General features: G+C 43.9%; 4 protein-coding genes across 4 annotated transcripts in view; 1 reads left to right on the top strand and 3 right to left on the bottom strand.

Moving 5' to 3' along the window:
• The window catches only part of akap9 (A kinase (PRKA) anchor protein 9), a 73,149-nt gene extending 66,356 nt beyond the window's left edge, over nucleotides 1-6,793 (top strand). Inside the window, exons 41-56 of the mRNA XM_034094695.1 lie at nucleotides 171-359; nucleotides 491-658; nucleotides 1,012-1,126; nucleotides 1,247-1,433; nucleotides 1,697-1,847; nucleotides 2,120-2,464; nucleotides 2,931-3,230; nucleotides 3,305-3,531; nucleotides 3,641-3,746; nucleotides 3,938-4,141; nucleotides 4,559-4,762; nucleotides 4,850-5,082; nucleotides 5,202-5,296; nucleotides 5,382-5,535; nucleotides 6,033-6,163; nucleotides 6,256-6,793. Coding sequence (XP_033950586.1) covers nucleotides 171-359; nucleotides 491-658; nucleotides 1,012-1,126; nucleotides 1,247-1,433; nucleotides 1,697-1,847; nucleotides 2,120-2,464; nucleotides 2,931-3,230; nucleotides 3,305-3,531; nucleotides 3,641-3,746; nucleotides 3,938-4,141; nucleotides 4,559-4,762; nucleotides 4,850-5,082; nucleotides 5,202-5,296; nucleotides 5,382-5,535; nucleotides 6,033-6,163; nucleotides 6,256-6,299 — 2,853 coding nt within the window. The 3' untranslated portion in view covers nucleotides 6,300-6,793. The remainder of the gene's footprint in view (nucleotides 1-170; nucleotides 360-490; nucleotides 659-1,011; nucleotides 1,127-1,246; nucleotides 1,434-1,696; nucleotides 1,848-2,119; nucleotides 2,465-2,930; nucleotides 3,231-3,304; nucleotides 3,532-3,640; nucleotides 3,747-3,937; nucleotides 4,142-4,558; nucleotides 4,763-4,849; nucleotides 5,083-5,201; nucleotides 5,297-5,381; nucleotides 5,536-6,032; nucleotides 6,164-6,255) is intronic.
• Nucleotides 6,794-6,865: 72 nt separating this feature from the next.
• cyp51 (cytochrome P450, family 51) lies at nucleotides 6,866-14,517 on the bottom strand. The gene is made up of 10 exons (XM_034094510.2): nucleotides 14,215-14,517; nucleotides 14,020-14,118; nucleotides 13,264-13,440; nucleotides 13,018-13,144; nucleotides 12,639-12,813; nucleotides 12,328-12,447; nucleotides 8,613-8,808; nucleotides 8,133-8,228; nucleotides 7,869-8,037; nucleotides 6,866-7,687 (listed from the first exon to the last, which is right to left on the bottom strand). Exons 1-10 carry the CDS (start codon nucleotides 14,374-14,376, stop codon nucleotides 7,509-7,511), a joined length of 1,500 nt encoding a protein of 499 aa, XP_033950401.1. The 5' UTR covers nucleotides 14,377-14,517; the 3' UTR covers nucleotides 6,866-7,508.
• Nucleotides 14,518-15,236: 719 nt separating this feature from the next.
• Nucleotides 15,237-24,299, bottom strand: krit1 (KRIT1 ankyrin repeat containing). The gene is made up of 16 exons (XM_034094436.2): nucleotides 24,107-24,299; nucleotides 23,331-23,500; nucleotides 22,710-22,866; nucleotides 22,460-22,552; nucleotides 22,233-22,362; nucleotides 21,446-21,689; nucleotides 21,131-21,246; nucleotides 20,865-21,008; nucleotides 20,611-20,767; nucleotides 19,949-20,056; nucleotides 17,871-18,027; nucleotides 17,168-17,486; nucleotides 16,716-16,803; nucleotides 16,416-16,622; nucleotides 15,683-15,799; nucleotides 15,237-15,554 (listed from the first exon to the last, which is right to left on the bottom strand). The coding sequence occupies exons 2-16, from the start codon at nucleotides 23,430-23,432 to the stop codon at nucleotides 15,465-15,467; spliced, it is 2,229 nt and encodes a 742-aa protein (XP_033950327.1). The 5' UTR covers nucleotides 23,433-23,500; nucleotides 24,107-24,299; the 3' UTR covers nucleotides 15,237-15,464.
• Nucleotides 24,300-25,057: 758 nt separating this feature from the next.
• Nucleotides 25,058-27,224, bottom strand: rpz2 (rapunzel 2). The gene is made up of 2 exons (XM_034094437.2): nucleotides 27,134-27,224; nucleotides 25,058-26,080 (listed from the first exon to the last, which is right to left on the bottom strand). The coding sequence occupies exon 2, from the start codon at nucleotides 26,025-26,027 to the stop codon at nucleotides 25,341-25,343; it is 687 nt and encodes a 228-aa protein (XP_033950328.1). The 5' UTR covers nucleotides 26,028-26,080; nucleotides 27,134-27,224; the 3' UTR covers nucleotides 25,058-25,340.
• Nucleotides 27,225-27,505: the final 281 nt, after the last annotated feature.

The raw sequence follows: 27,505 nt of genomic DNA, 5'->3' as shown, positions 1-27,505 counted from the left end.
GTGCTATAAAAAAAATACATTAAAAAGGGAGACGTATTGTTTTAGGGTTTGTTGTTGTTGTTGTTGCTGCCTAGGGTGACCATATTACATAACTGAAGGTCACCCTTCTTACTTTTTTCTGAATTCCAAAGAATGCTAACAAGATGTCTGTGTGGTGTTGGTGTACTTAGACGTTGCTCCGCGAGGTGCACCAGGAGGGCATGCAGGTGCTCTCTCTGTCAGAGCTCCCTCTCACTGAGGGCGACCCGGACGGCCAGTTCAGCGTCCCCAGCTGGGTGAAGGAACGAGACGCACTAATGGCCACTGTGGAGTCTCTCAAGGGACTCATCACCCAGATGCAGACACACAGAGGAACACAGGTAAACAATCTTCACCAAACACTGCTTACTGTTTGTCAGAAACGTCACAGTTCAAAGCAGTTTGAAGCTGTCATGTATCCTGTCTGTTTTGATGCCCGTGTGTTCACCTGTGTGTCTCTGACTTGCCTCAGACCTCAGGCGGCGCAGACTGGCGGGCCGAGCTGCTGGATGCGGTGCAGCAGGTGTTTATGAGGGAGCGCAGCGTGCTGAAGAGCGCCCTCTACAGCCAGCTGGACCTGCTGGACACCAGCGACGCCATCATCCACCTCAACCAGCTGGAGCGCAGATTGGCAGAACAGGTGAGAACAAATCTGTGATCTTGCACTGAATTCCCTCACTTCAAATGACTGTAGTGCTGACTGGATGTACAGTTGCACCGCACAGAAGAACACATCTGACTGGAGTGCATCGGAGCAATATACCCTTCGTTTGTTTATAATTGTTCAAATCTATTACTGGCACAGATCCTTGGGTAAAACCAGTCAGTTTCTATTCTATTATTTCTATTATAAGAGCAAGTCAGTAAAGCCATTAAATATAACAATTACTAATTAACTACTAACATTTACACAATATTGGACAAAATATTGTCATTCCTCTCCTTTGATCATTGTGTCAGAAACCACATGTTGTTTTTGTGATCCTGCTCCAGGACTCCATGCACAGAGAGGCGATGGGTTCTCTCCACACTTCAGAAAGATCCAGTCTCATCTCCGAGATTCATCAGCTCCGTATTCAGCTGGAGCATCTTCATCAAGGTCAACAAGGTAATACTTCTCTCACTCTGCCTGCCATCTTCTTTCCCCCTCACTATGTAATACCCTCATTATTCTAGCTTACTTTGAAAAGACATCCTGTTATAATGTCTTCTGATGAATGTCCCCCAGGTGCCCAGCCTTTGGGTGGTGAGCGTAGCCTGAAGGAGCAGAGGGAGGGAGGAGGTGCTGATGGATCAGCTGAGGCCGACAGACTGCTGGAGGAGGAGCTGAAGACTGAACTGTCCCAGACCAAACTGGAGCTGGAGACCACGCTCAAGGCTCAGCACAAACACCTCAAAGAGCTGGACGCACTCAGGTAAGATACCATGTCTTCTCACAGTGTCCCCTGCGTCTTTTGGGATTCAGTAGCATCGAAGAAGCATGAAGAGGCAAACGTAGCACTTTAAAAGAAACAAATCAATTAGAGAAAACTCTTGTTTTGTAACCTTCTTTTTACTTTGGTGACCCCTCATATTGGTTTAGTTTGGATTTCCTTGAGAAACAATCATTTAACATTTCATAGATGAGTGTTTCACACCAATTACACCTTTGAATCTGAAGGATTGTCTCTGTCCACAGGGCCGAGGTATCGCAGAAGGCTGTTGAGGTTGAAGCACTGAGCGACCAGCTGACAGAGGAGAGGAAGAGGAGCAGAGACGCTCAGTGGGCCCTGGAGAAGGAGACGTGTCGAACAGGGAGAGACGAGGAGAGTAAACGAGAAGAACTGGAGGTGAGAGCCCTAAAGACTGGCGCCTCTTGTATCTCTTGTTGCTACAACTTATTTTTGTCAGCTTTTTTTTAACATACAGAACAAACAACAACAAACAAAGAAAAAGCCATGCAAACATTAAAATACTGGGCGTTGAAGCAGTAAAGTCCAAAGCATTATGTTATTGTGATGGTTTACAAAACAGGAAAAAGAAAATACAGTCAACATTGTCAGAGGTAAGGCATTGCTGTCAGTTGCTTTTTAAAAACGAGCATTATCCGTTTCCCTGTCAGGACCTGCAGCTGGCTCTGGGGGAGCAGAAGAGCTGCGTGGCTCAGCTGACCCTGACCCTGGATCAGCAGCGCCAGGCCTCCTCTCGGCTCTCCCAGCAAGGGGAGCAGGGGACCCTCAGCCTCCAGAGACGCCTCCAGGAGCTCCAGGTTCAGCTGGAGACCGAGCGAGCCAAAGCCCTGGAGATCAGCACTGCGCTGGGGAGGGAGCGGGAGCTGAGGGCGGTGGTCTCCTCTGATGGAGGACCCTCCAGTGGGCAGCGGGTGGACGAGAGTAAGAAGGGTCTCAGCGAGGAGGGGAGTCTGCTGGAAAGACTGCAGAGAGAGCTGGACGACAAACATGCAAAGGTGGGAGGTTTTTTGATGAACTTGCTCCAAAAAGCCACTCGATAGGGGACAAAAGAAGTACATTTATTGCGTGTATCTTCTTTGCATATCTTTACATTTCTGTTGAACTATCAGAACACAGTTTACAGTCGCACTATATAGTAGAGAGAATAGCCAACTGGTCCCACCCATCAAATCTCTTAGGCATTATCGAAACATCCCCACCATGAAACCATGAAACCCCCCAGTCCTTAACCACTTGCAAATCCACCTTTTGCCCTTCCTGAAATGTCAATTCTAAACATATGTCTCTGATAAACACATATAGGACTAAAACTACAATTTAACAGAGTAAAAGGCAATCGGAGTATAAAACATAATCTATATATATGATTGAAATGATTATATGAACATTTGACACCACACTAGTATCCAAGGTACAAATATTTGTATTTGAAGTCTGCATTTCTTCTTCTCTCTCCTCCAGGTGGTGCAGCTCCTCAGTCAGGTGGAGGCCCAGAAGCTGGAGGTGGTACGAAAAGAGGAGGAGCTTAATTTGGGGAGTCAGAGGTCGAGGCGGGACCAGGAGGCGCTGCTGGAGGCTCGGGCCCAGCTTGAGAGGCTGGAGGTGAGGATGTCTGAGACCCAGGAGCAGCTGGAGGGAGAGACGGAGAGGAGGAAGGGTCTAGAAGAGGAGAAGGAGAAACTGGAGGAGAGGTTACATCAGTCAGGAGAGCAGAGAGGAGGGAGAGAGGGGAGCGCACCGCTACAGGGTGATGGACAAAGTGTGAGTGCCACACGCTCTTAATAAACCTTTCACTTTCTGGAGTCCCTTTTAATAATGTGTTGGTTTCTAAACAGCAGGCAGCCGGCGAGTCCACCGACCGCACCAAAGACTGGGTGTTCCAGCAGAAGAGTGGCAATGGTCAGTCGGCAACATCCACCACGGCTCCTCACACGGGGGCTTCTCCAGCCACGCGCAGCAGCGGACCACACCACGGTCCTTGGCGCACAGCTGACAAAATCTTCGGCAAACTGCACCTCATTTCCTCCAAGATCAGAGGAATGGCGAACAAGACGACTGGCAGGTAACCAACGCAGCTTTAAGCAATAAGGACGAAGTAACTGGTTGATCTGTTCACTCCACAGGAAATGGAAATAAATAACAAATGGTGTGACCTTTGTACATGTGTGCAGGCTGACTGCAGAGGTGGACAGTGAAGAGTTATCCTGGGTGCAGTCCAATGTTGATGAGGTCATCACTATGCTGCAGCAGTCCCCAGGGCTACCCTCAATCCCTGAGGTCAGTGTTTTATGTTTATATAAAATATGTGTTATGTTTAATTTACGATATAGAGGTAATATATGAAATACATTTACTTAAGAAGTAAACACTTTGCTTATGATAGAAAATCCACTGATTGTTTATTTACTTTTTGAACGTCTGTAGTCTATCAACCTCCTAACATGGTTGTGACTTCCTGTGTGTTTCAGAGTGTGTCCCTGCCGGCAGGAGGCTCCTCCAGCTCCTCCAGCTCCTCCAGCTCCCTGACGGAGCGGCTGCTGAGGCAGAACGCTGAGCTGACAGGTTTCGTCAGCCGTCTGACCGAGGAGAAGAACGATCTGAGGAACCACACGCTGCGTCTGGAGGAAGAGCTGCGCCGCTACCGGCAGGCTGGCCTGGGACCTGACGAGAGCGTGAGTACATCAAAACAAATCAAGTTTTATTTATATAGCACATTTATAAATGATTTTTGGTCGAGCCAAAGTGCTGTACATAGAATAAAAATAGCCTACAGTAGAGACACTTTACAGCAAATACAACACAGATTGTTCAGAATATCAGTATGAGAAAAACGACACCCTCTGTCCTTAGACCCTCTGTCCTTAGACCCTCACATCGTACAAGGAAAAACTTCCAGAGAAAACCCACAGTTTAAGGGGAACATGGGAGAAACCTCAGGGAGAGCAACAGAGGAGGGATCTCTCTCCCAGGAATGACATGACAGGAAGTGCTATTGGGATGACCTGCTATGATATCATTAACATTGCCTTTCATCTGACATTCAATACAGACGGCTGTTACTAAATATCCTCGTTTCTTTTGTCCTGCAGTCCAGCAGCAGGAGAGGAGGGTCCAAGTCGGACTCTGCAGGTTTGATCCTCTCTCAGGAGCGGGAAGTTTGGACGAGGGAGAAGCTCCGCCTGGAGAAAGCTTTAATTCTGGCTCAGGCCCAGGTGGCCCGACTCCGGGGGGAGATGAGGAGCGACGCCCTGCGGGAGATCACTGGACCTGAGAGTGACAACGCTGCACTAAAGGTCAGTTTAAAACGGCTTATAACTCACTGAAATGTAGAAGCTTAGAGTCTCCATGTGTAATCGTATCATTTGTCTCTTTGCCTCCAGAGGATGTACGGGAAGTACTTGAGGTCAGAAAGCTTCCGCAAGGCGCTGATCTACCAGAAGAAGTATCTGCTGTTACTGCTGGGCGGCTTCCAGGAGTGTGAGGAGGCCACGCTCTCGCTGCTCTCCAGGATGGGGGGCCGGCCGGCGCTGCCCAGCCTGGACCCCAGCAGCCAACGGCGCCGCGGGCTGATGCGCTTCAGGTCCGCCGTCAGAGTCTCCATCGCTCTCTCCAGGTAGGAAACCTGAACTCTGTGTTGGAAGGATTCTTCTTCATCTAAATTACAATGGTCCTCATGTTAACGATAGGTGGTGGTGCCATCTCAGAGATTAAAACTTCATATTTTCTGCTCAGAATGCGTTTCCTGGTGAAGCGATGGCACCGGGCGACGGGGATGATCTCCACCACGTCCTCCAGTGTCAACAAGAACGGAACAAGACAGATATTAGGTAAGCACAGGATTTCTGGTCCTACATCTTAGACAGTATCATTTAATAGTGAGGCTAAATGCATTTGTATTCCTCTCTCTCTCAGGTACAGAAGCAAGAGACTCGCCGTATCTTCACCCCGGCAGCGTGGAGATGTACAGAGAGCAAGGAAGTGGAGGAGGAAGTGGAGGAGTCTCCAGTGGCAGGGGGCGAAGTGGACGTGAATCACCCAGATCAGCTGTCTCCTCCACACAGCAGAGGTGAAAAATCTGATGCGGCTAACAATTCCTGTTATTATAAATGAACCCAAAACTATTTATTTTCAGGAGTCTAACTAGATTTTATAATGATGATATTTCTTAAACAAATGTTTTTATGTTACCTGAAGACCACTATAGTTCTCCAAAACGTGGTGAAACTGTGCTAGAACCGTCGCTGCCTTTATTTCCTCCTGGCCTCTGAGCTAGGTAAAGGTCCTTATACTGTAAACACTTCAATGTTACCACGGTTTTACTCCTGACAGCTCAAGTTACTCAAGTCTTCAAAAGGGAGAGGTGAGCAATTGCGTATTCAGTTTGTTGCAATCTGCACCTTCCCCACTAGATGGCACTAAATGCGACAAGCTGATCTTTTGAAGTGAAAAAATGAAAAACATCAAAATAATTGAAAAATGTAAATGTAAACTCAAAGCGAAATTTAGATCTGTATCATATTGTGTCAGTTGTGTTTCTGATGTGCTGTGTCTGTGTTTGTGCAGGATTCACATGGCGGGAGACCACGGAGCGCTCACCTGTTCCCACCTGCAGAGCTACGACCCCGACCGGGCGCTCACCGACTACATCTCCAGACTGGAGGCGCTGCAGAAGAGGCTGGGGAGCGTGACATCAGGTAACACACACTGAGCACTGAATTACAATCATACTGTTAGAAAATAAATCAATCAACTAGTGGTTGTTAACTACCTTTCGTTCTCTCCTCAGGTGCTTCTTCATATGCTCAATTGCACTTTGGCTTGAGAAGATAGACGCTGTCAAGTTACTTTGTCTTGAAGAAACTCAGTTGCCTTTTGTCGTGCTGAGCGCTCTGCTGTTTTTCTATCATTCTGGTGTGGACTGTATCTTTCCATGTGGACCAAAACACATTTTTATATTAGTGTACGACATGTTATGTATTCAGGCTTTTTGTCGCCAGCACTTGAAAAACAGCTATGTTTGTAATAAATCTGCCTCTTTGTTGTGGATGAGCTTAAATCGTGTATATTTGTCTAATGCTAATTTAAGACCTCTTGATTAATTTATATGTTTGTGTTGTATGGGTGGAGCGTTATGTAAAGAATGTTTGGGTTTATCGTTGAGGAGGCTGCTACTGGATCTCCTACACTACACTGTGTTTTGTTTCGGCAAGGAGGACAACAGAGGACATTTGTAGAGAACGTATTTTTGTAAAGCGTAGGAGCTTTGAATTTTCTGGGTATTTTGTCAAAAACTGAATTAAAGAGAAATACATTATTTGAAAAGAGTTGAGTATTTGGGTCTTTTCTTCTTCTTTTACAAAAATATATTCACAATTCATTTGACATTAAGTGGGGACGATTTTTAGATGTTCTTTTTATTGAAATAAGGAATTAAAACGTTTTTTCCTGAAGCAAAGAACAAACAAAGGACAAAATAAACCATACTATGTATTGCTAAACACAATATTCTCTATAATCAGAAGACATTTCCCGGTTTATTTAAAGCCAATGAACAACAACACAGCCTGTGCAGTGAGACTCTGTAACTCTCGGTTTAGCTGAAGCTAAATAATGTCACAAAGCAGGAATAATTAAGTTTACTGGATAACTACTAAAAAAATAACTCATTCAAATCTGTAATATGGAACTTCTGCTTGGTTTACAGTTAAAAACTCAATTCAACTTGCTGGTCTTTTCAAAATCAACAGATGTTTCCCCTTCATCAAGGCACTGAACATTTTTAAGAATTCACACTGTGAATATTAGCATCTGTGTTCAAGTCAGTCGTACAGTCAGTGCAATTATCTCTGCAAGCACACATCTCAAAAGCTCATGCATTACTGTTGACATTGATGGGTAGAAAAGTGCAGGAGAAAGCACTCAAACTATACAATTGGACGTTTTTAGGCAGAGCGAAGTGCGTTCATCTATTAAATCCTAAATTCAAGTCCCAGGAAGTTGCAGCTCCACTTCAACACTCAGGATGTTTCCTCGTGTCTCTCACTGTGCTCTCCTCTTGTATTTGATGATGGGGTTGTGAGGGGTGTGAATCATCGTGGTGTAGTTGATTGTGGGGAAATATCCATCCACCAGGTCAAAGTCGTACATGCGCAGTAAAGTAGACCAGATGGTTTTGATCTGGACGTAAGCAAAGTTCTCCCCGATGCAGCGATGGCGGCCTGAAGAGCAGACAGAGAAGTTTAGATTTTCTTGTGAGGTTATAAGCAGGTGTTGTACATGATTTTATTTAAATCCACAGCTAAAAAATGAAATACAAATGTAGACAGAAAACTGAATTACAGGTACATAATTGACAAATGAGACACACTTCTTTCATGAAAATGATAGATTTTCTCATACCAGCTCCGAAGGGCACGTAGGCAAACTTCTCCCCCGCTGCAGGGTTGTCGTTGAGGTAGCGGTCGGGGCTGAACTCCATCCTCTCGTCCCAGGTGTCCTGCAGACGCTGGTTGACGGTCGGGGAGACGCACACCTGGTGTCCCACAGGGATGGTGTATCCTGCTGCAGTCTAACAAAGGAAAAAACATGCATATTGAATTAGAGATGCCATCATGTTAAGTACTATAAAGAAATAACAAAACAAACAAACGGTGTAGTTCTTACCTGAAGAGAGCGGGCCATCCTCATCATGGTCATGATTGGCGGGCGCAGACGCAGGGTCTCCTTCAAACAGCGCTCCAACAGGCTGAGGTCTTTCAGCTGAGGACAACAACAGGAAAATATTAAGATTGACTAATTAACTAACTCAAGAATACGAGAAGAACCACTTACAGTATAGTGTCAAAAAGCAACAGCTATCTATGACTTTTGGTGTATTTTCTTTAACAAAATGTGATATTGATCTTGATGCAGTTAATTATTATTAGTTATTTTTAAATACAGTATATTAAATATAACTGCAGTAGCCTGAAAACTGTGTTGTGGTTATATACAACATCACACATTTATAAGTGTGTTATTAATTACACCCAGGAAAAGCAGCACCACCTAGTGCTACAGTGTATATGTCACTCAGTTAAGGTAGAAACAAGATGCAAAACGTTTTTAATGTAAATTACTACTGCACAATCAGCCTTTTTGTACCTGATCAAGGTCGAGTGCAGGCAGGTCTTCTCCGCACACGGCCTTCTGCTCGGCGTAGCATTTCTCTTGCAGAGCTTTGTCTTTGGCCATGAAGAAGCCCATCCAGGCGCTGGTGGTGGAGGAGGTGTGCTGCCCCGCCAGGAGCAGACCAATCAGCATCCCCGCAATCTCGCTATCGTTCAAGGGGCGTCCGTCTCTGACAGGGGAACAGATTCAAGGGTTAGAAAATCATATTTGAAAAGTTTTAGCAAAGAGCTTTGCAAATACCTTTTGGTGATTTGCTCCGATGGTAATGTTAGCAACTCCTAACTCTCCGATATCACTTTCTTTATAAGCCCAGCTGCATTTTCAAAACATAATCTAGTTTACCAGGAGTAACATCTCAGCTAAGTTACCTCTTGTATTTAAACTTAAATAGAATATAGAAGTAAGTGTAATGGATTTCACGATGTTAAACATATAAACATTTATGTTTTTTAATGAGAACCCTCTGATTTAGATGCAGTTATTAAGGATCACAGGCATCTCTAACATTTGAAAAATGCCTTAGAAAAGAGTCATGGTGAACAGGATTCAAATTAAATATCTATCTTAAAAAGACTAAGATTGGTTCAAAAGACCTCATAAAAGAAACAACAAGAAGTGAGGATACCCGGCCCGGAGGAAGCCCGGGGTCCCTTTCTGGAGCCAGGCCCAGAAGGAGGACTCGTCGGCGAGCGTCTGGTGGCCGGGCTTGCCACGGAGACCGGCCGGGCCCAGCCCGAAAAGGCAACATGGGCAACACCTCCGCTTCTCCGTCCCGCGGGCCCACCACCTACGGGAAACAGCGATGGGGTCGGGTGCGCTGCCAGAAGGGTGGCAGTGAAAGCGGAGGGTCTCGACGGACCAGACCCGGGCGACAGAAGCTGGCTTTGGGGACATGGAACGTCACCTCTCTGGGGGGGAAGGAGCCGGAGCTTGTGCGGGAGGTGGAGCGGTACCAGTTGGATCTGGTTGGGCTCACCTCTACGCACAGCGTCAGCTCTGGAACCTTACTTCTGGATAGGGGTTGGACTCTATTCTTCTCCGGAGTTGCTCAAGGTGTGAGGCGCCGGGCGGGTGTGGGGATACTCACAAGTCCCCGGTTAGGTGCTTCGTTGTTGGAGTTTACCCCAGTGGACGAGAGGGTCGCCTCCCTACGCCTGCGGGTTATGGGGGGGGAACACTGACTGTTGTGTGTGCTTATGCACCCAACAGCAGTTCAGAGTATTCGGCCTTCTTGGAGACCCTGGAAAGAGTCCTGTATGGGGCTCCTGAAGGGGACTCTTTAATCTTGCTGGGAGACTTCAACGCACATGTGGGCAATGATGGAGACACTTGGAGGGGCGTGATTGGGAGGAACGGCCCCCCTGATCTGAACCGGAGTGGTGGTTTGTTACTGGACTTCTGTGCTAGTCATGGATTGGCCATAACAAACACCATGTTCGAACATAAGGATGCTCATAAGTGTACGTGGTACCAGAGCACCCTAGGCAGAAGGTCCATGATCGATTTCGTTATCGTATCATCGGACCTGAAGCCGTATGTTTTGGACACTCGGGTAAAGACTAAGAGAGGGGCGGAGTTGTCAACTGATCACCATCTGGTGGTGAGTTGGGTCGAGTGGCGGGGGAAGCCTCTGGATAGACGTGGTAAGCCCAAACGTGTAGTTCGGGTGAACTGGGAACGTCTGGAGGAGGCCCAAGTTCAGGAGGCCTTCAACTCACACCTCCGACGGAGCTTTTCAGGCATTCCTGTGGAGGTTGGGGACATTGAACCAGAGTGGTCGGTGTTCAAAGCCTCTATTGCCGAAGCCGCGGTGGGGAGCTGTGGTCTCAAGGTCCGAGGTGCCTCAAGGGGCGGTAACCCTCGAACCTCCTGGTGGACACCGGTGGTCAGGGAAGCCGTCCGACTGAAGAAGGAGGCCTTCAGGGATTTGTTATCCCGGGGGACTCCCGAGGCAGTTGCAAGGTACCGACAGGCCCGAAGGGCAGCAGCCTCATCCGTAGCCGAGGCAAAGCAGTGGGTGTGGGAGAAGTTCGGAGAAGACATGGAGAAGGACTTTCGGGCGGCACCAAAGTTGTTCTGGAAAACTGTCCGACACCTCAGGAGGGGGAAGCAGGGAACCATCCAAGCTGTACAGTAAGGATGGGACGTTGTTGACCTCAACTGATGGAGTGTTGGGGCGTTGGAAGGAACACTTTGAGGAACTCCTGAACCCGACAACTCCGCCCTCTATGTTAGAGGCAGAGCTGGAGTATGACGGGGTATCAACACCAATCTCCCGGGGGGAGGTCACTGAGGTCGTCAAACAACTCCACAGTGGCAAAGCCCCGGGGGTGGATGAGATCCGCCCGGAAATGCTGAAGGCTCTGGGTGTTGAGGGACTGTCATGGTTGACACGTCTCATCAACGTTGCGTGGAAGTCGGAAACAGTGCCGAAGGAGTGGCAGACCGGGGTGGTGGTTCCCCTTTTTAAAAAGGGGGATCAGAGGGTGTGTGCCAATTACAGAGGCATCACACTACTCAGCCTCCCCGGGAAAGTTTACTCTAAGGTACTCGAAAGGAGGGTCAGGCCGATTGTCGAACCTCAGATTGAGGGGGAACAATGCGGATTCCGTCCTGGTCGTGGAACGACGGATCAGCTGTTTACTCTCGCAAGGATCCTGCAGGGGGCCTGGGAGTACGCTTATCCGGTCTACATGTGTTTTGTAGACTTGGAGAAGGCGTATGGCGCATGGTTCCCAGGGAGTTACTGTGGGAGGTGCTGCGGGAGTATGTGGTGAGGGGGTCTCTACTCAGGGCCATCCAATCTCTGTACTCCCAAAGCGAGAGCTGTGTCCGGGTCCTCTGCAGTAAGTCGGACCCATTTCCGGTGAGGGTTGGCCTCCGCCAGGGCTGCGCTTTGTCACCAATCCTGTTTGTAATAGACATGGATCGGATTTCGATTCGTGGGGGAGGGGGTCTGCAGTTCAGTGGACTAAGGATTGCACCACTGCTTTTTGCAGGTGATGTGGTTCTAATGGAATCGGAGCAGCGGGAGCGGTACTGCAGTCGCTTTACCGCACCGTTGTGACGAAAAGGGAGCTGAGCCAGAAGGCAAAGCTCACTGTCTACCAGGCCATTTTCGTTCCTACCCTCACCTATGGTCATGAAGGATGGGTCATGACCGGAAGAACGAGATCGCGGATACAAGCGGCCGAGATGGGTTTCCTCCGCCGGGTGGCTGGTGTCTCCCTTAGGGATAAGGTGAGAAGTTCGGTCATCAGGGAGGGACTCGGAGTTGAGCCGCTCCTCCTTCGCGTCGAAAGGAGCCAGTTGAGGTGGTTCGGGCACCTAGTTAGGATGCCACCTGGGCGCCTCCCTAGGGAGGCGTTCCAGGCACGTCCAGCTGGGAAGAGACCAAGGGGTAGACCTAGGACCAGGTGGAGGGATTATATCTCTTCGCTGGCCTGGGAGCGCCTTGGGATCCCCCAGTCAGAGCTGGTTGATGTCGCCAGGGAAAAGAAAGTTTGGGGCTCTCTGCTGGAACTGCTACCCCCGCGACCCGACCACGGATAAGCGGGAGAAGATGGATGGATGGATCTTAAAAAGTATTTTTAGACATACACTTAGATCCGCCAAGGCAAAAAGGTGATCCAGTCGTATGAGCTCAGAATTGAAACCATGCTGTAATTCTTTCTAGAAGCTCTCTTACTTGTAAGTGGCATCGATGAGGGTCTGCAGGATGTCGTCCACTTTCTCTCCAGATTGCCTGCGCTTCTGAGTCACCTTGGAAAAAATGTTCTTGATCTCTCTGTGAGCATTGTCCCTCTTCCTAAAAGAGAAAGAGGTTATATTTGTGTTATTATTTGTACATATACTAGAAAGTTTATAAATCTGAGGTAAAGTTCAATCAGGTGTTTTATGTATGTGTTGTTCTCTTCTTTCTTTGAATGAACTAATCCAGTGTTTTGGATTATCTTGGATTGTTATATGCTAATCTTTATTCATGAACAGCAGTCGCACCTGAAGCTGGGCAGGGGCAGCCAGCCGGGCAGCAGCCAGGCAGCATGGCTGAATCCTCCGTCCAGGTCTGCATAGAGCTGAGCCACGTGCTCATTCATCATGCTGCGGATCTCCTTCCCATGCAGGCAGCTGCTGGCCGTCAGGATGATCAGCTCAGACAAGGCCTCGAACAGGTCTGAAACAGGCCAAACGTGTATTCATTAGGAACCAGAAACAGCAACAACCCAAAGAAATCCCACTGACAATCGGTTAAAATGTATGATTTCATATTACTACGAAACCATTTTCCTGCTTGCATTAGGTTCTGCTGTTTTGGACTCCAAAATAAGTCTGTCACTTGTTACTTTCCTAATATACATGTATTTGTGAAGGATCTTACTTTTCTCCCCGCTGTCTCCCCATCTCTGAAAATACTCGATGGTCTCTGCTTCGATGATTTTCACATGTTCCTTAAAATGAGCGATGTTCAGTCCGGTCTTCAACATCTTCTTTTGTTCCATAAAGATCTGCAAAATATTAAAGAGATTGGGAATTGTATCTGCAAATCTACTTTCCTGGATCTTATCAATTCAACAGAATTCATAATGTTCTTTTCTAATGTGTAAATGAATGTGGTTCCACTCACATGGTTGGGCACGTCGTAGGCTACTCCTTTGCCAAACACTGGAGTGGTCAGTCTGGAATAAACGTCCTCAGCATTCAGGTCCTCATTCTTGCTGTTGAACATCAGTGTGGCAGCTTCACTGCCCAGCAGGTAAGTGAAGGTACTCCCCACCATGGTGAAGCTGAACACAGGGCCGTACTGAGGGGGGACAGCAGAGACACAGGGGTTAAAACAGTGCTGGGGGGGTCGGGACCAACTAAAAATGAGGCCGCAAGTCAATTTAATTCCTTTAGTGTTGTTTTATTTAACTATGGATAATCTTTGCTTTTTTTTTTAGGGATATAGGACTTATTTTATTTGCTTGCCATAAACAATACAACTGATATCAGAAGTAGACATTTTGTAGGCAGTTGAACAAGGTGGAAAGGTCAAGTGTGTACGTGGGAAAATCACTGTGTATGGGAGGGGAAAATAAGATAAAGTCGAGACTAAAACATATTATGTGCATGGAGCTGCATCTAATATATTTAAACATTTATCCTGTAAAATCATGATCTGGATTACAGTGTGTTAGCCTGTTTGGACATTTTGAAATTGCTTGGTTTTGTCTGCCCCAACAGTCCCAAACCTACAAATATTTACTTGAATATCACTGAAAAACTGCCAATATTAAGACTTATAAAGTTGGAACAGTGACAGTGAATTTCTAGACAGCAATGAATCTAATATGTAAACATAGTGATGTACTAATCATTTATATTCTACTCCAATACTTGCTTTTTCATATGCATTTTCAAGAAATTCAATGGGACTTTTTCCAAATGCAATAGCATGACCCAGGAAGGGGATGCTGGAGGGAATGTAAGGTGGGTATTTCTGCAAAAGGAAACATGATAACAGGATGATTAATACATGCTTACAGGGAATTTCAACAACAATTTAAGGCACTGACTTTTCCTTCCTCCTACTTACCAGATCAGTGTCTGGAGACTCTTTGAGCAGCATTTTAGTAATATATCCCAGAGCGAGAGTGATGACAGAAGCAGCCAGCACCACGGAGGTCAGGTTGTCGCTCACTTTCCCAACAGTGTCCCCGAACAGTCTACTGCCCATTTCATAAAATTGAACAGACATGTTTACTTCTTCCTCTGGTCCACTAAAACTAGAGGGAATACACGTCTACCTATGCAAAGTTCCCACGGCGGATAAACGTCCAGTTCATCTGATGTTAATCGTCGATATTGTTTCGGCTTCTCTCTACCTGTCAGTAGCCGCCCCGCCCCCGCCTGACCAACAGCGGCTTTCTATTGGCTGCTGACCACGTGTCCGTCAAGCAGCCGCGCTGTGATTGGCTGCCGGAACCTGAACCGATGTCTGGCTATATGATGTCACTCCAGCGGGACAAACAAGGTTTGCGCCATCGATTGATAGGATGCCCAGACACTACAAATCAAACTAGTTAAATGTAAACGTTGACGTTTCCCTCAAAACACGTTAAATAATGAAAAAGGTTAGTGTCGGTAACCAAGAGAGGTAAGGAAATATAATATGCACTTAGACATTTATTATTTATTATGGAAAATAAGCCAGCAGTTTTCTGCCAACCGGTAGTGTGTTAGAGGCTCATCAATAAGGATGACTTAAAATTATAAAGTTAAGTTTGGGTCTTTTTTTAGATGTTATTAACCTGCAATATTTAGTTTTTTTCTTCATGTACATTAATCAGTTTGTTTCATGGTTGCATCACCTAAATATGATTTAATACTATTGTGTGTTTAGTGTTTCAGTCTGAAGCTATTAGTCATGTGGAGGACTTAAAGTGGTTTCTTTATAGTCTCCACACAACACCACCAACTTCCTTCACTTTAAAACTATTTTCATGAACATATAATTTTACAATTGCCATCAGCCTATTCTATACCATCTATCATTTGATTATTTTAATAAAGCACAATTTGTGGTTCAGAGTTTTCAGCACAAAATCCAACACATCGTCATTCATACATCGGTTTATTAAAACAAAACATTAAATAAACATATTTACATGCACTCCAAATATATGAATGGTCAAAAATACACAATGTGAGGTTGTGACAAATATCAGTAAGCATAATATACATAACGAGGCGTTGTGAAAAGGCCAACATATTGCAGTCAAATGAAAGTCAGTAAGAAAAACTTGCACTTTGATATTTGGCAGCTGTGGTTTCCTAAACACTTTTTCAGCCATAGGCATATTTGTCCAAAACGCTTTTATCATTTGATGTCATCTGTCCACTCAGCTTCATCAAAAGCTTCACAATAAGGCCAGCCTGCAAGAAAATGATAAACATAATTGAGACCGGGAGACCGGGTTATTCAGACATTATTTGAATACTATATTTTAAAAACAACCTTGAACCATTTACTTAGTTTTAGCTTGACATCCTGTAGCAGTTACCTGTTTTGTGTGCACAATGAAGTTCATCTTATTGTCCCCGCTGTGTATCTGGAAGTACTGGTCAGCGTGTCCGAGCTGCCACATGAATGTGCTGTACTCCAAACTGATGAGAAGGACCTGGGAGGGCAGAGATAGATAGATAGATACTTTATTGATCCCAACTTAGGAAATTATTTTGTTACTGCAGCAGTGTGTTCAGGTTTAACAAACTATCATACTGAGCATGCAAAAAGAGAAAGATTACAGCAAATGTTCAATTAAAACACCAAAAAGCTATCAAAAAATGATTACAAACGTATTAAATGTAACCCTTTTTACATTGTGTTTTCCCCTTAAGTTGGAAAAATTATCCTTAAAAAAGTATATCTTATTCCACATATCTAAACTTACAATTGAAGCTGTATTATGTTTAAATAAATAGGTACAATTATTAGCTAAAATAATACTGATAAAATGTTTGAAATAAAGTGCAATATTCAAAACAGGACTCCATGTTATCTGGCAGCACCAAATGGAGATAGTCTTGATGTATTTTGAATACATTTTTTACATACTAATTTCTGTTGGTTTAAACAATTCTTTGCTGCCTGGCATTAGTTATTACTGATTGTTCCATTGGTGTGTCTGAGGATTAAGTGGAGACAAGTTAATCTGGTTTTCACCGCTTACAAAAGCACAAAACACATATTAAAACATCTGGTGTTTAAAACATAGAATGAAACATGGAAAACACCTTTGTCTCCATATTCATGAGGTGCAGCCCCTTGGTGTTGATCCCGACGTAGACGCGGATCACTTTGTGGTTGCTGGCGCTGGCCTTGGTGTAGACCTGGCCCGTGAAGAAGGCCGCTCCGTAGGTGGGGATGTCCCAGCAGTTCTGCAGGAAGAGCCGCTGCAGGTGGTGCATCTCTTTACTCACCCCCTCACTGGTGCTCAGGGCCTGTGGGAGAGGGAGAGAACAGCCTGTCAGTGAAGCAGGTGGATTTCATTTAAAGATGGAGAGGAATATGTACAATGAAAACTCCCAGCGTACTTTGTACTCATGAAGAATCCTGTTAGTCCAGTGGTACGCCTTGCTTTTCACTTTGGATATCGGCACAATTGATTTCAGGTTTTCCTCGCTGTTGGGGAGAAATGTCTTATGGTCATGCTCGTCTCTTGTGTAAACTATTTGATCATAAAAATACAGTGTTTTTTTGCTAAATTGGACATTTTTTAGAAAAGTGATAACACGAGATTGCAGACGTTTCTCAACTAGAAGCCATGATAGGCTTCTATGCATAACTCCAATATGAGTGTGCTTCGAACAGTGGAGAGCTAGTCTGGCAGCCTTGTTTTGAGCTATTTGTAATTTCTGTAAATGTGTTTTTGCTGCTGATGACCATATACAACAACTGAAGCTGGTTGTGTGGCATATCACAGACAACAAGGATCATTTAAGAGGTCAGTGCAAAATGTTGTAAAGCATTAGAAACAATATTTTACTTGAGGAATCCTTGCTTGTGCTTCTTGCTCTCATAGCTGCCGTAGATGATCTGCAGGAGGAGGCTGGCCAGTGTGATGAGCTTGCTGTCGGGCGCAGTAAAGAAGCCCTTCAGGAGGCTGTGGCGGGCCTCGTCGAACAGAATGAGGATGGCCAGAGGGTCCTCTATCTTTTTCTCGACATCCAGAGGCAGCCTGACGTCTCTGCGGAGGAAGAGCTGAGGCGTTTCCCTCTGAGGATCCAGCACCGTCAGTTCCGTCACGATCTCCGTCCAGATCCTCAGGTGCTGCAGGGGCTTGTGGTAAGGCTTCAGCTGCAGGTCTGACACACAATGTACACCAATGTTACTGAAATTGTTTTTGTTGCATTTATTATTGTAATACTATTGTCCCTAAATCAAAACCGAATATACTACATTTGATCACATTTTTCCAACATAACTTTTTTATTGATAAAATCCTATGAAGTTGACTGAGCAGGTCTTACGATGCGGTAATACTTTAATGGTCAGATCAAGTCTGAAATGTGACTTGCATCACAGCAGCTCCATGTGTAACATCAACATAGACACATATCAAGACACAATACATGAAAAACAAACAGACATTTCACATAAGAGTACAATCACAGGGATCTTAGGTTTTATAGCGAGAGGATCAATTTACGAGCAATTTCATCACATTTCTGTCTTAAGATTGAACTCACGGAGGTTCTCGGAGCAGATCCAGATGGTGAAGTACTGCTGCGTGTCCTGTGAGAGACGCATGCCTTCCATGATCTGCTGCACGGTGGTGTTGTTGCCGTGCTTCAGCTCCACAGAGCGGTACGAGCCGTCCATGCGGTAGATACGCACCTTCTCATACTGTGGAGAACAAAAACGTACCATTAAAAACCAAGTGAAACAGTTTAGAACACTTGAGGAGTTAGTATCATCTAACGAGCAGTAGACTAAACTACCACAGAAAGATGTAAAAGCATCTTTCTTCCTTAACAATTCAATATATATAAGCAGGCATTACAATTCTTTTATATGACATGTTCTTTAAAAATAGACAAATGCACAGCTGGGACACAGTGGACACTATAACATACACATTAACCACAAAAAAAGCTTGATTTAATCAAAATGCATGGATGGAGTAAGTTTATACTTTAGGCCAGTGGTTCTCAACTGGTCAGGCCTCGGGACCCACTTTTTACTTGGTCAATACATCGCGACCCAACATTTTGAAGCACTCAAATCTATTCAACAAAAAATCGTGCTGTAATATATACGCTTTTCAGCAAACAATATTAATACAAGCGAAGTACAGTGCATATATCCCTTATATCCCTTCACAGAACTAAAGTATGCTTTTAAAAAAGGTTTAATGAGTTGATGGAATCAAAGCTGAACTATATAAAAAGGCACACATGCTGAAAACCCAAACCCAGCAGGGGGGTCTGGGGGGATTCTCCCCCAGGAGATTTTTAGAAATACTAACAAACTACGCATTCTGGTACACTCTGAGAAGAAAATAAATAAATCTATTACTAACCGACATATTAATAATATTTTAAGCCATTGTTTGTTTTTCACTTTGTTCTGACATCTTGCTGCTCCTCACAGAGAGAAGAGCAAAGAGGAGATAGTCTGTGTGACTTACTTTAAATTGTGGGTAAGGGTAGATAGCTCCCATTGTTCTGTGACCTGGCAATCATCAAACCGGGGGTCATATTTCATTATGTGGTCATTTTTATCTGAAGTACCCATGGATGTATAAAGAAGAGTTCTACCGCAAAGTTATTCTCCGTGGGGACTTCCGGCAACAATCTTGATTCTGATTGGCCAGAAGACTCGAAAAAACATCAGCAAAGATATTTTATTGAGAAGATGATCACTATGTGACAGAAGTTTTCAAAAACCATTTATGGTCTCCGGTACTTCCAGTCCAACGCCGACTGCATGCACAGCGTTAGAAAATCGGGACTTCAAAATAAAAGTTTGACTTTTTCTTCACTCACACATCCGCGAGACCGCGACCCACTCGAAACGGGTCCGCGACCCGCTTTTGGGTCGCGACCCACCAGTTGAGAACCACTGCTTTAGGCTGTGACAACGTCTCGTCAGAAAAGTCTCCATTTATGGACAAAGTGTGGTAAGCTTATAAAAATGTGTAACTCATAGGGTTGCAAAGGGGCGGAACATTTCCGGTAAATTTCCGGAAAGTGACCGGAAAGTTTCCATGGGAAGTTAAGCTGGGGAATTTTGGAAATATTAGATGCAAAATTAAACAAAAAACATGACATTTCAATAGATTTTCTTATTTAATTTTTTTAGTAGAACAGAACAAGTTTGAATTATTTTATTGAACAATTATTTGTTTCATTGAAGAATGAAAACAGGAATGTTGAGTGCCTGTAGGGGGTGTGGTCTCAATAGCCATGCAGTAAGCAGTGTGCTATGGCATGGATATTCAAGTGTACTTGAATGGCATCTGTTTGTTTTAGTCAAGATTATGCTAAAATATACTTTCCCCAAATATATTTAAGTTCCCTATGAAGAGCCAACCTTCAATTTAGAAAATTCCCAGTTTATTCCCATAAATTCCCATGGAAAGTTTCCATCTTTGAAAATTCCCGGAATTTTGCAACCCTAGTAACTTACAATATCATGGATATACTTCTAGCCAAAGCAATTTGGAAGCTGCATGTGATCAGCTTTAACACTGTGGTGTAACACTTTAGTGTCATGTTTGCAATACACAAACAGTAATTAGGTGAGTGTGGGATGTGTGACTCACAGGTTTGCTGCTGGTTTGCTGCAGGAGCTTCATCGTCTCCTCCCATTCGTTCTGTTTGTTCTCCTCACACACCTGAAGAGGGGAGCGCTTCTGCTGGTCTTCCATGTGCTGTAGGTGGGAACGTCAATATCAGTATTGACTGGTTATTGTCTTACATAATCACTATATTATGAGATGTAATATAGTGTGTCTTCATACATATGTGCATTGTCTAAAAATCATACTTACAAAATCATCAAACAATATTGCAATTTTTGATGTGCAATGAACATAAAATATTACATTTGTAAGTTATCGACATAATTGTATTAATATTTGCAAAAAGCCTTGTGTGGTCATGTATAATTTATCATGACATTTATGTTATTTTGCTTGTGCATTACAGAAAAAAAGACATTGAATTACATTTAAAAAAGGCTCAAGTAGTTAAGGGAAACAATCACTGATTTTTTCAACAAGTTTACAATAGATATATACGATTTCTATTGCTTTACTGATATTCCAAATCAAACAGTGTTCATTGTTCATAATGGAATGTAGGTGGAGGGGTGATCAATATCTCATGTTGAATTATAATAGCAGCTAGAAAATCATCCATAGTAGTTATGGGGAAAAAATTAAGAGGAGAACAGCAAATGTTAGGTAAACGTCACATGTCGTACCCGGTCGATCTCGGGGTGCTCCAGCAGGAGTTGCACGATCTCTGCGTGGCCCCCCCGGGCTGCGAAGTGCAGCGGGGAGCTGAGCTGGCCGTTCAGCAGGTTGGGATTACAGTTACCTTTCTCTAGTAACAGCTTGGTCGCCTCCACTTTACCGTGCCTGCATTGAAACTATGCTTTACCACAAGAACGCATAAACAACACAAACTACAAATCGGAGAAAGTGAGAGCTTTTGGCTACTTGAGATGAGACGTACCAGCAGGAGTAGTGGATGGGAGCCCAGTGGTCGCTGTCCAGCTGTTTGACGGAGAAACCGCTGTCCAGGAGCTTCAACAGCAGCTCTGTGTCTCCCTCACAGGCGCTGCGGTGGAGCGGGAAGTCTTCCACCCACTGGCGCTCCCTGCAGAGAATTGTCTTCATTTTATTTTCATGACCAAAAAAGAAATTAGACACAGAAAGGAGTAGCAATTGACTGGAGAAGAAGGTCAAAACAATGTGGATCATGTAAGAATAACCACTCACGTGTCTTCTGCCACACAGTTAGGGCCATGCTGCCACTTCTCCCTCTGTGGGATCTGGATCTTGGAGTAGTCGGGCGCTCCGAGACCAAAGTAAGGGTTGATGATAACTTTATCCACCTGCAAACAAAAAGCCAGACAAAGAGGATAAACAAAGGGAAGGGGATGAGATGATTTTTCAAGTTTATAGTACTAACAAAAGGACACTTCCATGTTTTAGAGTCAGACAACCAATCTCCCTTGGTCTACTACATAAATCATGTAAATTTCCCAGCCATTTCTATAAGGTATCTCCTGGTTCTTAAGAGGCTTTTCTCACCCGGTTGGTGTACTGCAGATCTGAGCCGTACAGCGGGTTGAGGATGCACATGTCTGCCTTCTCCAGGGACATCATCTTGCTCTTGATCTCCAGAGCGGTGTAGCCCATGTGCAGACCCTCCTCACTCAGTTTGCCCTCGCTGCTGTAGGCCGGGTTGCTGACGTTGGTCTTCACCCGCTCAACAGGTGCCGGTCTGAACAGGGCGGGGATGGCGTGAGGCACGCTGTGCTGCTCTGCTAACCACCTGTTGACGTCAAAGAGACAACGTTAACTTTTCTAAAGCTTCATCCGAAAAGAGTAGAGCTCGGTCGAGTAGTATTTTTTCCAGACTTAATAAAACAACCTAGAAGAATAAGGTGTCAGCCATTATAAGAGCTGGTCAAATTGTCTAAATGTTAAATAAAGCCACTTCAATGCTTCCTTTTCTTACATTCTTTAGAACAGGGAACACTAGATTATCTTTTACCGGCACCATTCATCCATCAATAACACTTCACTCTTCCATCGTGTACTATGTATGACTAGAAATCAACCGTCTCAGGAGATGTGATTCTGTTTTAGACAGCAATCCCTACTTGAATTGTACAACATTTAGTTTGTTACTGTTCTCATATGACTTATAAAGAAAGTTGCTTTTCCAAAAAACATCATAGTCAGTTTGATTATTCAGGTGCATATGAATTCTCCTTCACATCTTTACTTGAACTCATGAAGGGGTTAGAGGTAGACATATGGCATAATGTATTGACTATTTGACCGCAGTCTGTGTATCTGAATATATCCTCACTTGTCTAAGGCCAGGAGCATCTTGGAGGTGATGGGGCAGAAGTGGGCACTGGTCTCGCTGCACACCCGCATGATGTCCTGGAAGCAGTAGAAGCTCGGGCTCCCGGCACTGTGCAATGGCTTGCTGTTGTCTGTTCAGAGTAATTTATTAGTATACAGAATGTAAACAATGTCTTACAATGTCTGAGGTATCGATTTTGTGTGAAGGATCCTTGGTTTTACGCTCACCTTTAACACTGACTGGCACCACAAAAAGCGAGGCCTCTTTTCCTTCATTGTTTCCATCGAGGGGGAATTTCTTCATATGAACCACACGCTTTCCTGAAACACAAAAGTGTCAGGATCAGCGGTGAGTCATGAGTAAACCATTCCTTCACTTTAAAGAGCAACAACATCTTTAAATGACAGGCAGCAGTTGTGATGCTGTATGCACGGCTGAAATGTGAACTATTCTTGAGTGTGAATGTCCAACACTCACCGATGAAGCTTTGGTTGTTGGATATTGATCTGACGGTTTCGTCCACATAATCCAATATGGATTTGGATTTGTCTCCTGCAGCTTGGATTTTTGTCGCCAGGAGGACTTTCTTTCTTTTCTTCTCCTTCCCCTCCAAAGGCACTTCAATCAGCAGGATCTGTTCAGGAAACATAAAAGCTTAGTTGAACAATTCTGAAATGAAAGGTGGTTAAATGGCTGGTTCAAAATCTGCTTAGAAGTCATTGGTTAGGTAGCTATTCTGTTTTAGTGTATCGTTTTAAATGTAATTGTTTTTCATTTTTGTTCAATTTATTATTGGTGATTTACCATTTACTGCTTTAAATACTTTTATTTTTATTTATTTTTAAGGCAATATAGTGTCAGTTTAAATTAGGTTGCAGTTTAGAAAAATATTTTTATTTTAGTGCAAAAAAACCTTGTAAATACACAAGGAAATGTAAAAACAACATTAACTATATTCAGCTTTCTTTGATAAGTGTATATTCCTCAGAAGACAGATATGTTTCCTCTTTGTCTCTTCCATTTTAGATATGATATAATTTGACTTTGCTTAGACATTGAGGCCAGTAAGTTATTTGTTTTCTGACTCGGGATATTTACCTCATAAGCTTTGGCTCTGTACTCCTTTGAGCTCAGGCTGACTTGACTCTTCGGGCGAATGACAGCCACAAACACATCCTCCAGGCTGTCCTCGTTGCCCATCCTGCGGACTCTCTCTCAGTCCCGACACAAGGTTCTACACAAGGGCCAAATGCTGTGGAGAGGCATCCCTGAAACAGATCACAGTTAATGTCATTAAGAATGTTGTCATAATACTCACATTGAGCTTGATGTAAAAGCTTGGACATTCAGAAACAACCAAATGACAGCAATATAAATGATATATAATGATGATTAAATGTTTATTTAATCAATATGATACTTGATATTTTAAAGTAAAGGCACCTCAAGACTGGTTATAAGACATTATATTCAGGGGACTTTTGGCATGCTTTAAGAGAATGTTATAATAATGCTTTTCACAAGTATCTGCAATACAGAACAGGCCTCAGGTTTAACTCGCTCTTTATAGACATACAACTAATAAACAGCAATACATTAACATTAAAAACCATCCGCTCAGACATCAACTTGTTGAGTTCAAAGTGAGGTCACGCCCCGGAAACCAAACTATGTTGTCTTCAAACAGTTATTACACAAAGTGTGTTATCTACTATATGTTAGACTACACTCAAAGCTGCTGGATCAAACTAGCGTTGACACATTTCCTCCCGTACAATAAACACGATCAACTTGTAGTTCTGAATCAGCAGCTGTAGCCGGGATGCTACAGTCGTCATCACCGCTTTTCCGCTATTAAATTAGATGAAACTTACCTAAAGCTTCGTGTCTTTTTCCTCCAGCAGACCAGAAACAGCTTTTCACAGCCCTCGGTTAGTTTCACCATGTTTATTTCATCAGACTCTGCTCCTGGTGAACTTCCACAGCAGATATGTGTGTTGCGGTCTCTGCAGGCCTGTAACTTTGGGGCAGGGCTGCACACACAAACAGAGGAATCGCGTTACGTTCCATGACAGCAGCTCGGCTCGGAAAACAGAGAACTCTGGCGGTGAGGGGGACTCAGTGCGGCAGCATTAAATATTGACATACTCAAATGTGTTGTATTTATTTCCTGGAAGTATTTGTAAAATCCCCAGAAGAATTCAAAGCGTGCTTGTGAAAAATATGTATTTGTAGACATAGTGTGTAGGCCGTGTAAGGAGACAATAATTGAAATTCCCACGTTTTATTTCATTCTGCGCACTTAGCTAGAGTTAGCAGAAACTGACCACATGATCTCCCTAAACTGCATGAAGTGCACCTGCTTAAGGTATGGTTAAAGTTAATTGATAATAAAAGTAGTTATTGCCTTTTTTACGAGCAAACTGTTCTTAAATAAAGTAAAGTAACTTCAGCCTGATTAGAGTCCCAGTCCATATCTATTCGTAATTGAATTAATTCTTAATCCATATATATTCTTCTTGATTAAAGCTAAGCTAACTTGCATGTTTCCCTGGTTAGTATACCCCTCCTTACACATTGTTAGAGCCCATAAAGACACGATTACCGTATCTTAACCTTCTAACCGAAATCAAATCGTTTTTAGGAGTTTATATTGATAGTGGTTTCTGTTTCATTTAGGGTTAAGTATAATCAAATCATGTATGAAGAACTGTTCTTTTCCAAAAGGGGTCTCATAACACATTGTACTAACAAGTACAGCATGGCCTTTTTATGTATACATTGTTGGTTTTAATGTGGATAGAATCAATTTCACAATATTCAACTTCATCGGCTAATAATATGTACATTTTAATTGTAGAGATTGTACAAAACTTCAGCATACCATATATTGATTGACATGTAATACAAAGCAACTGAAACATTTAGTGGTCTCTTTGAAACAAAACACTACATACAACGTCGATACAATAACTAAAATACACCACTAAGAATATCAGGTGCAGCTTAAGTGCATAAATGAGACATGGCTTTGGTTTTATATATTATAACATATTTTGTCAGTTTTCCTTGGACCACAGAAAACTGTTCCCTCCTCTCTCTACAGCTTCAGGACTTCTTGTCTTTGCACTGACTGAGCATGTCCTGCATCTTCTCCTGGATGTCTGCCACCCTCTTGGCCCACTTCTCCCGCACCTCGTCTTCGTCGTCCTCGGTAACAGCTGTGTACGCCATGAGGGCGATGAGGCCCATGTGGAACAGGTGGGTGATGTGTGAACAGCGGCGCTCCATGATCTCACGGTCGCCGTCGCAGTTGTCCAGGTACACCTTCAGCAGAGGTCTTCCAAACAGCAACTTGGTACCCATCACACCGCGGTAGTACACATCCAGGCTCATGTCACTCTTGTCCCTCTCATAAGTCTTCTCAAAGTTCTCCATGTAGCGCTGACTGTTGTCAGGATCTTTCTTCACGTTCCCCACCATGTTGTTGAAGGCGGTGTACTGGTGCTTGATGTACTCCTCGTACTTGCCGTAGGTTTCGTTCACCTCGTCGATGCGGATCCGCCTCAGGCATTGGTGGTTCTTTTCGGAGATGCTCTCCAGTTTGGTGTGGAGCGACTGGAAGTCTTTGTCTAGAGCGTGGCCCTCCTCCTCAATCAGGCCCTTGCGAGCAACCCCAACCAGGGAAGAGACTATGCCAAAGATGGGGTCGATGGAGGAGGCGAAGGAGGTCACCTTCTCCACGCAGCACAGCACCTTGGCTGCTGTTTTCTTGATCTTCTCTGCATCCGCCATCACTGATGCTTCTCTTCTGCCGTGTTAAGGATCACACAAAGTGAGTCTGGAGGCTGGAGACATACAAAAAAAGAAGCATATGTTTAAAAATATACATCTTAAACCAGTGTAGATTTAAAACTGAATCCTAACTGCATGTTAGCTTGATCTCCTGGACCCTATCTAAAAGCTTTACCTAAAAGATTGCCTCAGAGGGTCTCTTCTTGGATTTCCCTAGATATTTAACTTATGGCTTGCCTCAGGTTGCTAGGGCTACGGCCCACATGTCACCAGCTGCTACACACATGCCATATTGTTGTAGGTGTCATCTTACAGTCTAATGTTTCTGGCAACAGGTCACAATAGGGGCTTCTGTTGTCTGCAGTTACACATACCGCTTCAACATTCAATAATTAATATTTTCATAATTTAATCTTTACATAATTTTCTCAATTCTTTGATTGGTAAATAAAACTTCAGAAAATAGTTAAAGCCATTGAAGATCCTCTCAACTTCCTAAATTGGCATTGAAATTGCCTAGAGAGTTGGTTAAATATCAAATGAGACAATCAAATATTCATACGTGAGATGACGGAACCAGTGGATTTTGGGCATTTGAACCATAAACAAATGTCCAAATTAAGCATTCAGTTGAAAATGTGTAGTGTGGTGTTTTGGAAATTATTAATTATATAAGATGTTCTTATGAAAAGAATGCAGTATTACAGATGATGTCCGATTGTAATGCATCGTTCTCATAGTTGTGACATTAATCATCCATCTCGATGTTGTCCTGCATGAAAATGCAGGGACCACAGTGGGTGTGTCTTCCTAGTAATACAAGAAAGACTGGAAATAAACAAACTTTTACATGCCTTAACCTTCAATGTAGCAGCTTCTTCAATTTAATAAGCTCTATTGGCTATTTGGCACCTTTAACTTTAACACAGGAAGTGTTACTTTGTTTGTTTTCAAGTCTAGTTCTCTCATTTCCTGATTCCTAGCCTCTCACACATATGAATCATCCTGTTAATGCATCCGTCCTAGCTGACTCAGCTATCACACACAGTTTAAACATCCTTCAGATCAACGATTAGAAAGCAATGAGATGACAGATATTTACTCACCAGAGATAAAACTGCTGGAATCGCTCAGTCTACTGAAGCCGTCTGACTTTCCTTTCCACCATTTTCCTCCCTAGTCAAATAAGGCCAGCCCCTGCCTGCCAAATAAGGGAGTAAACATGAGGAAGAGACTCATGCATGCTCTGTGCTGATTGGAGGAGGGGAGTTCCTCCAGAAGCACTGCAGCTGTAAGCTCCACCCACAGGCAGTGAATGACAGGGCATCCTTTTCATTGTGTTGTTTTACTCACGGGTCCCCACACACCTTCCAAACCAGTACTGGTGATCAGAAATAACACAGAGAGTATCAGTGGACAGAAGTGAAACCAGGAAATAGGATCTCTTTTATGTCTGAGTATCACATAACTCTATGAAG

Source organism: Pseudochaenichthys georgianus, chromosome 11, assembly GCF_902827115.2.
Source record: "Pseudochaenichthys georgianus chromosome 11, fPseGeo1.2, whole genome shotgun sequence".
Lineage (NCBI taxonomy): Eukaryota > Metazoa > Chordata > Actinopteri > Perciformes > Channichthyidae > Pseudochaenichthys > Pseudochaenichthys georgianus.
This window is presented reverse-complemented; position numbering and strand designations above follow the sequence as displayed.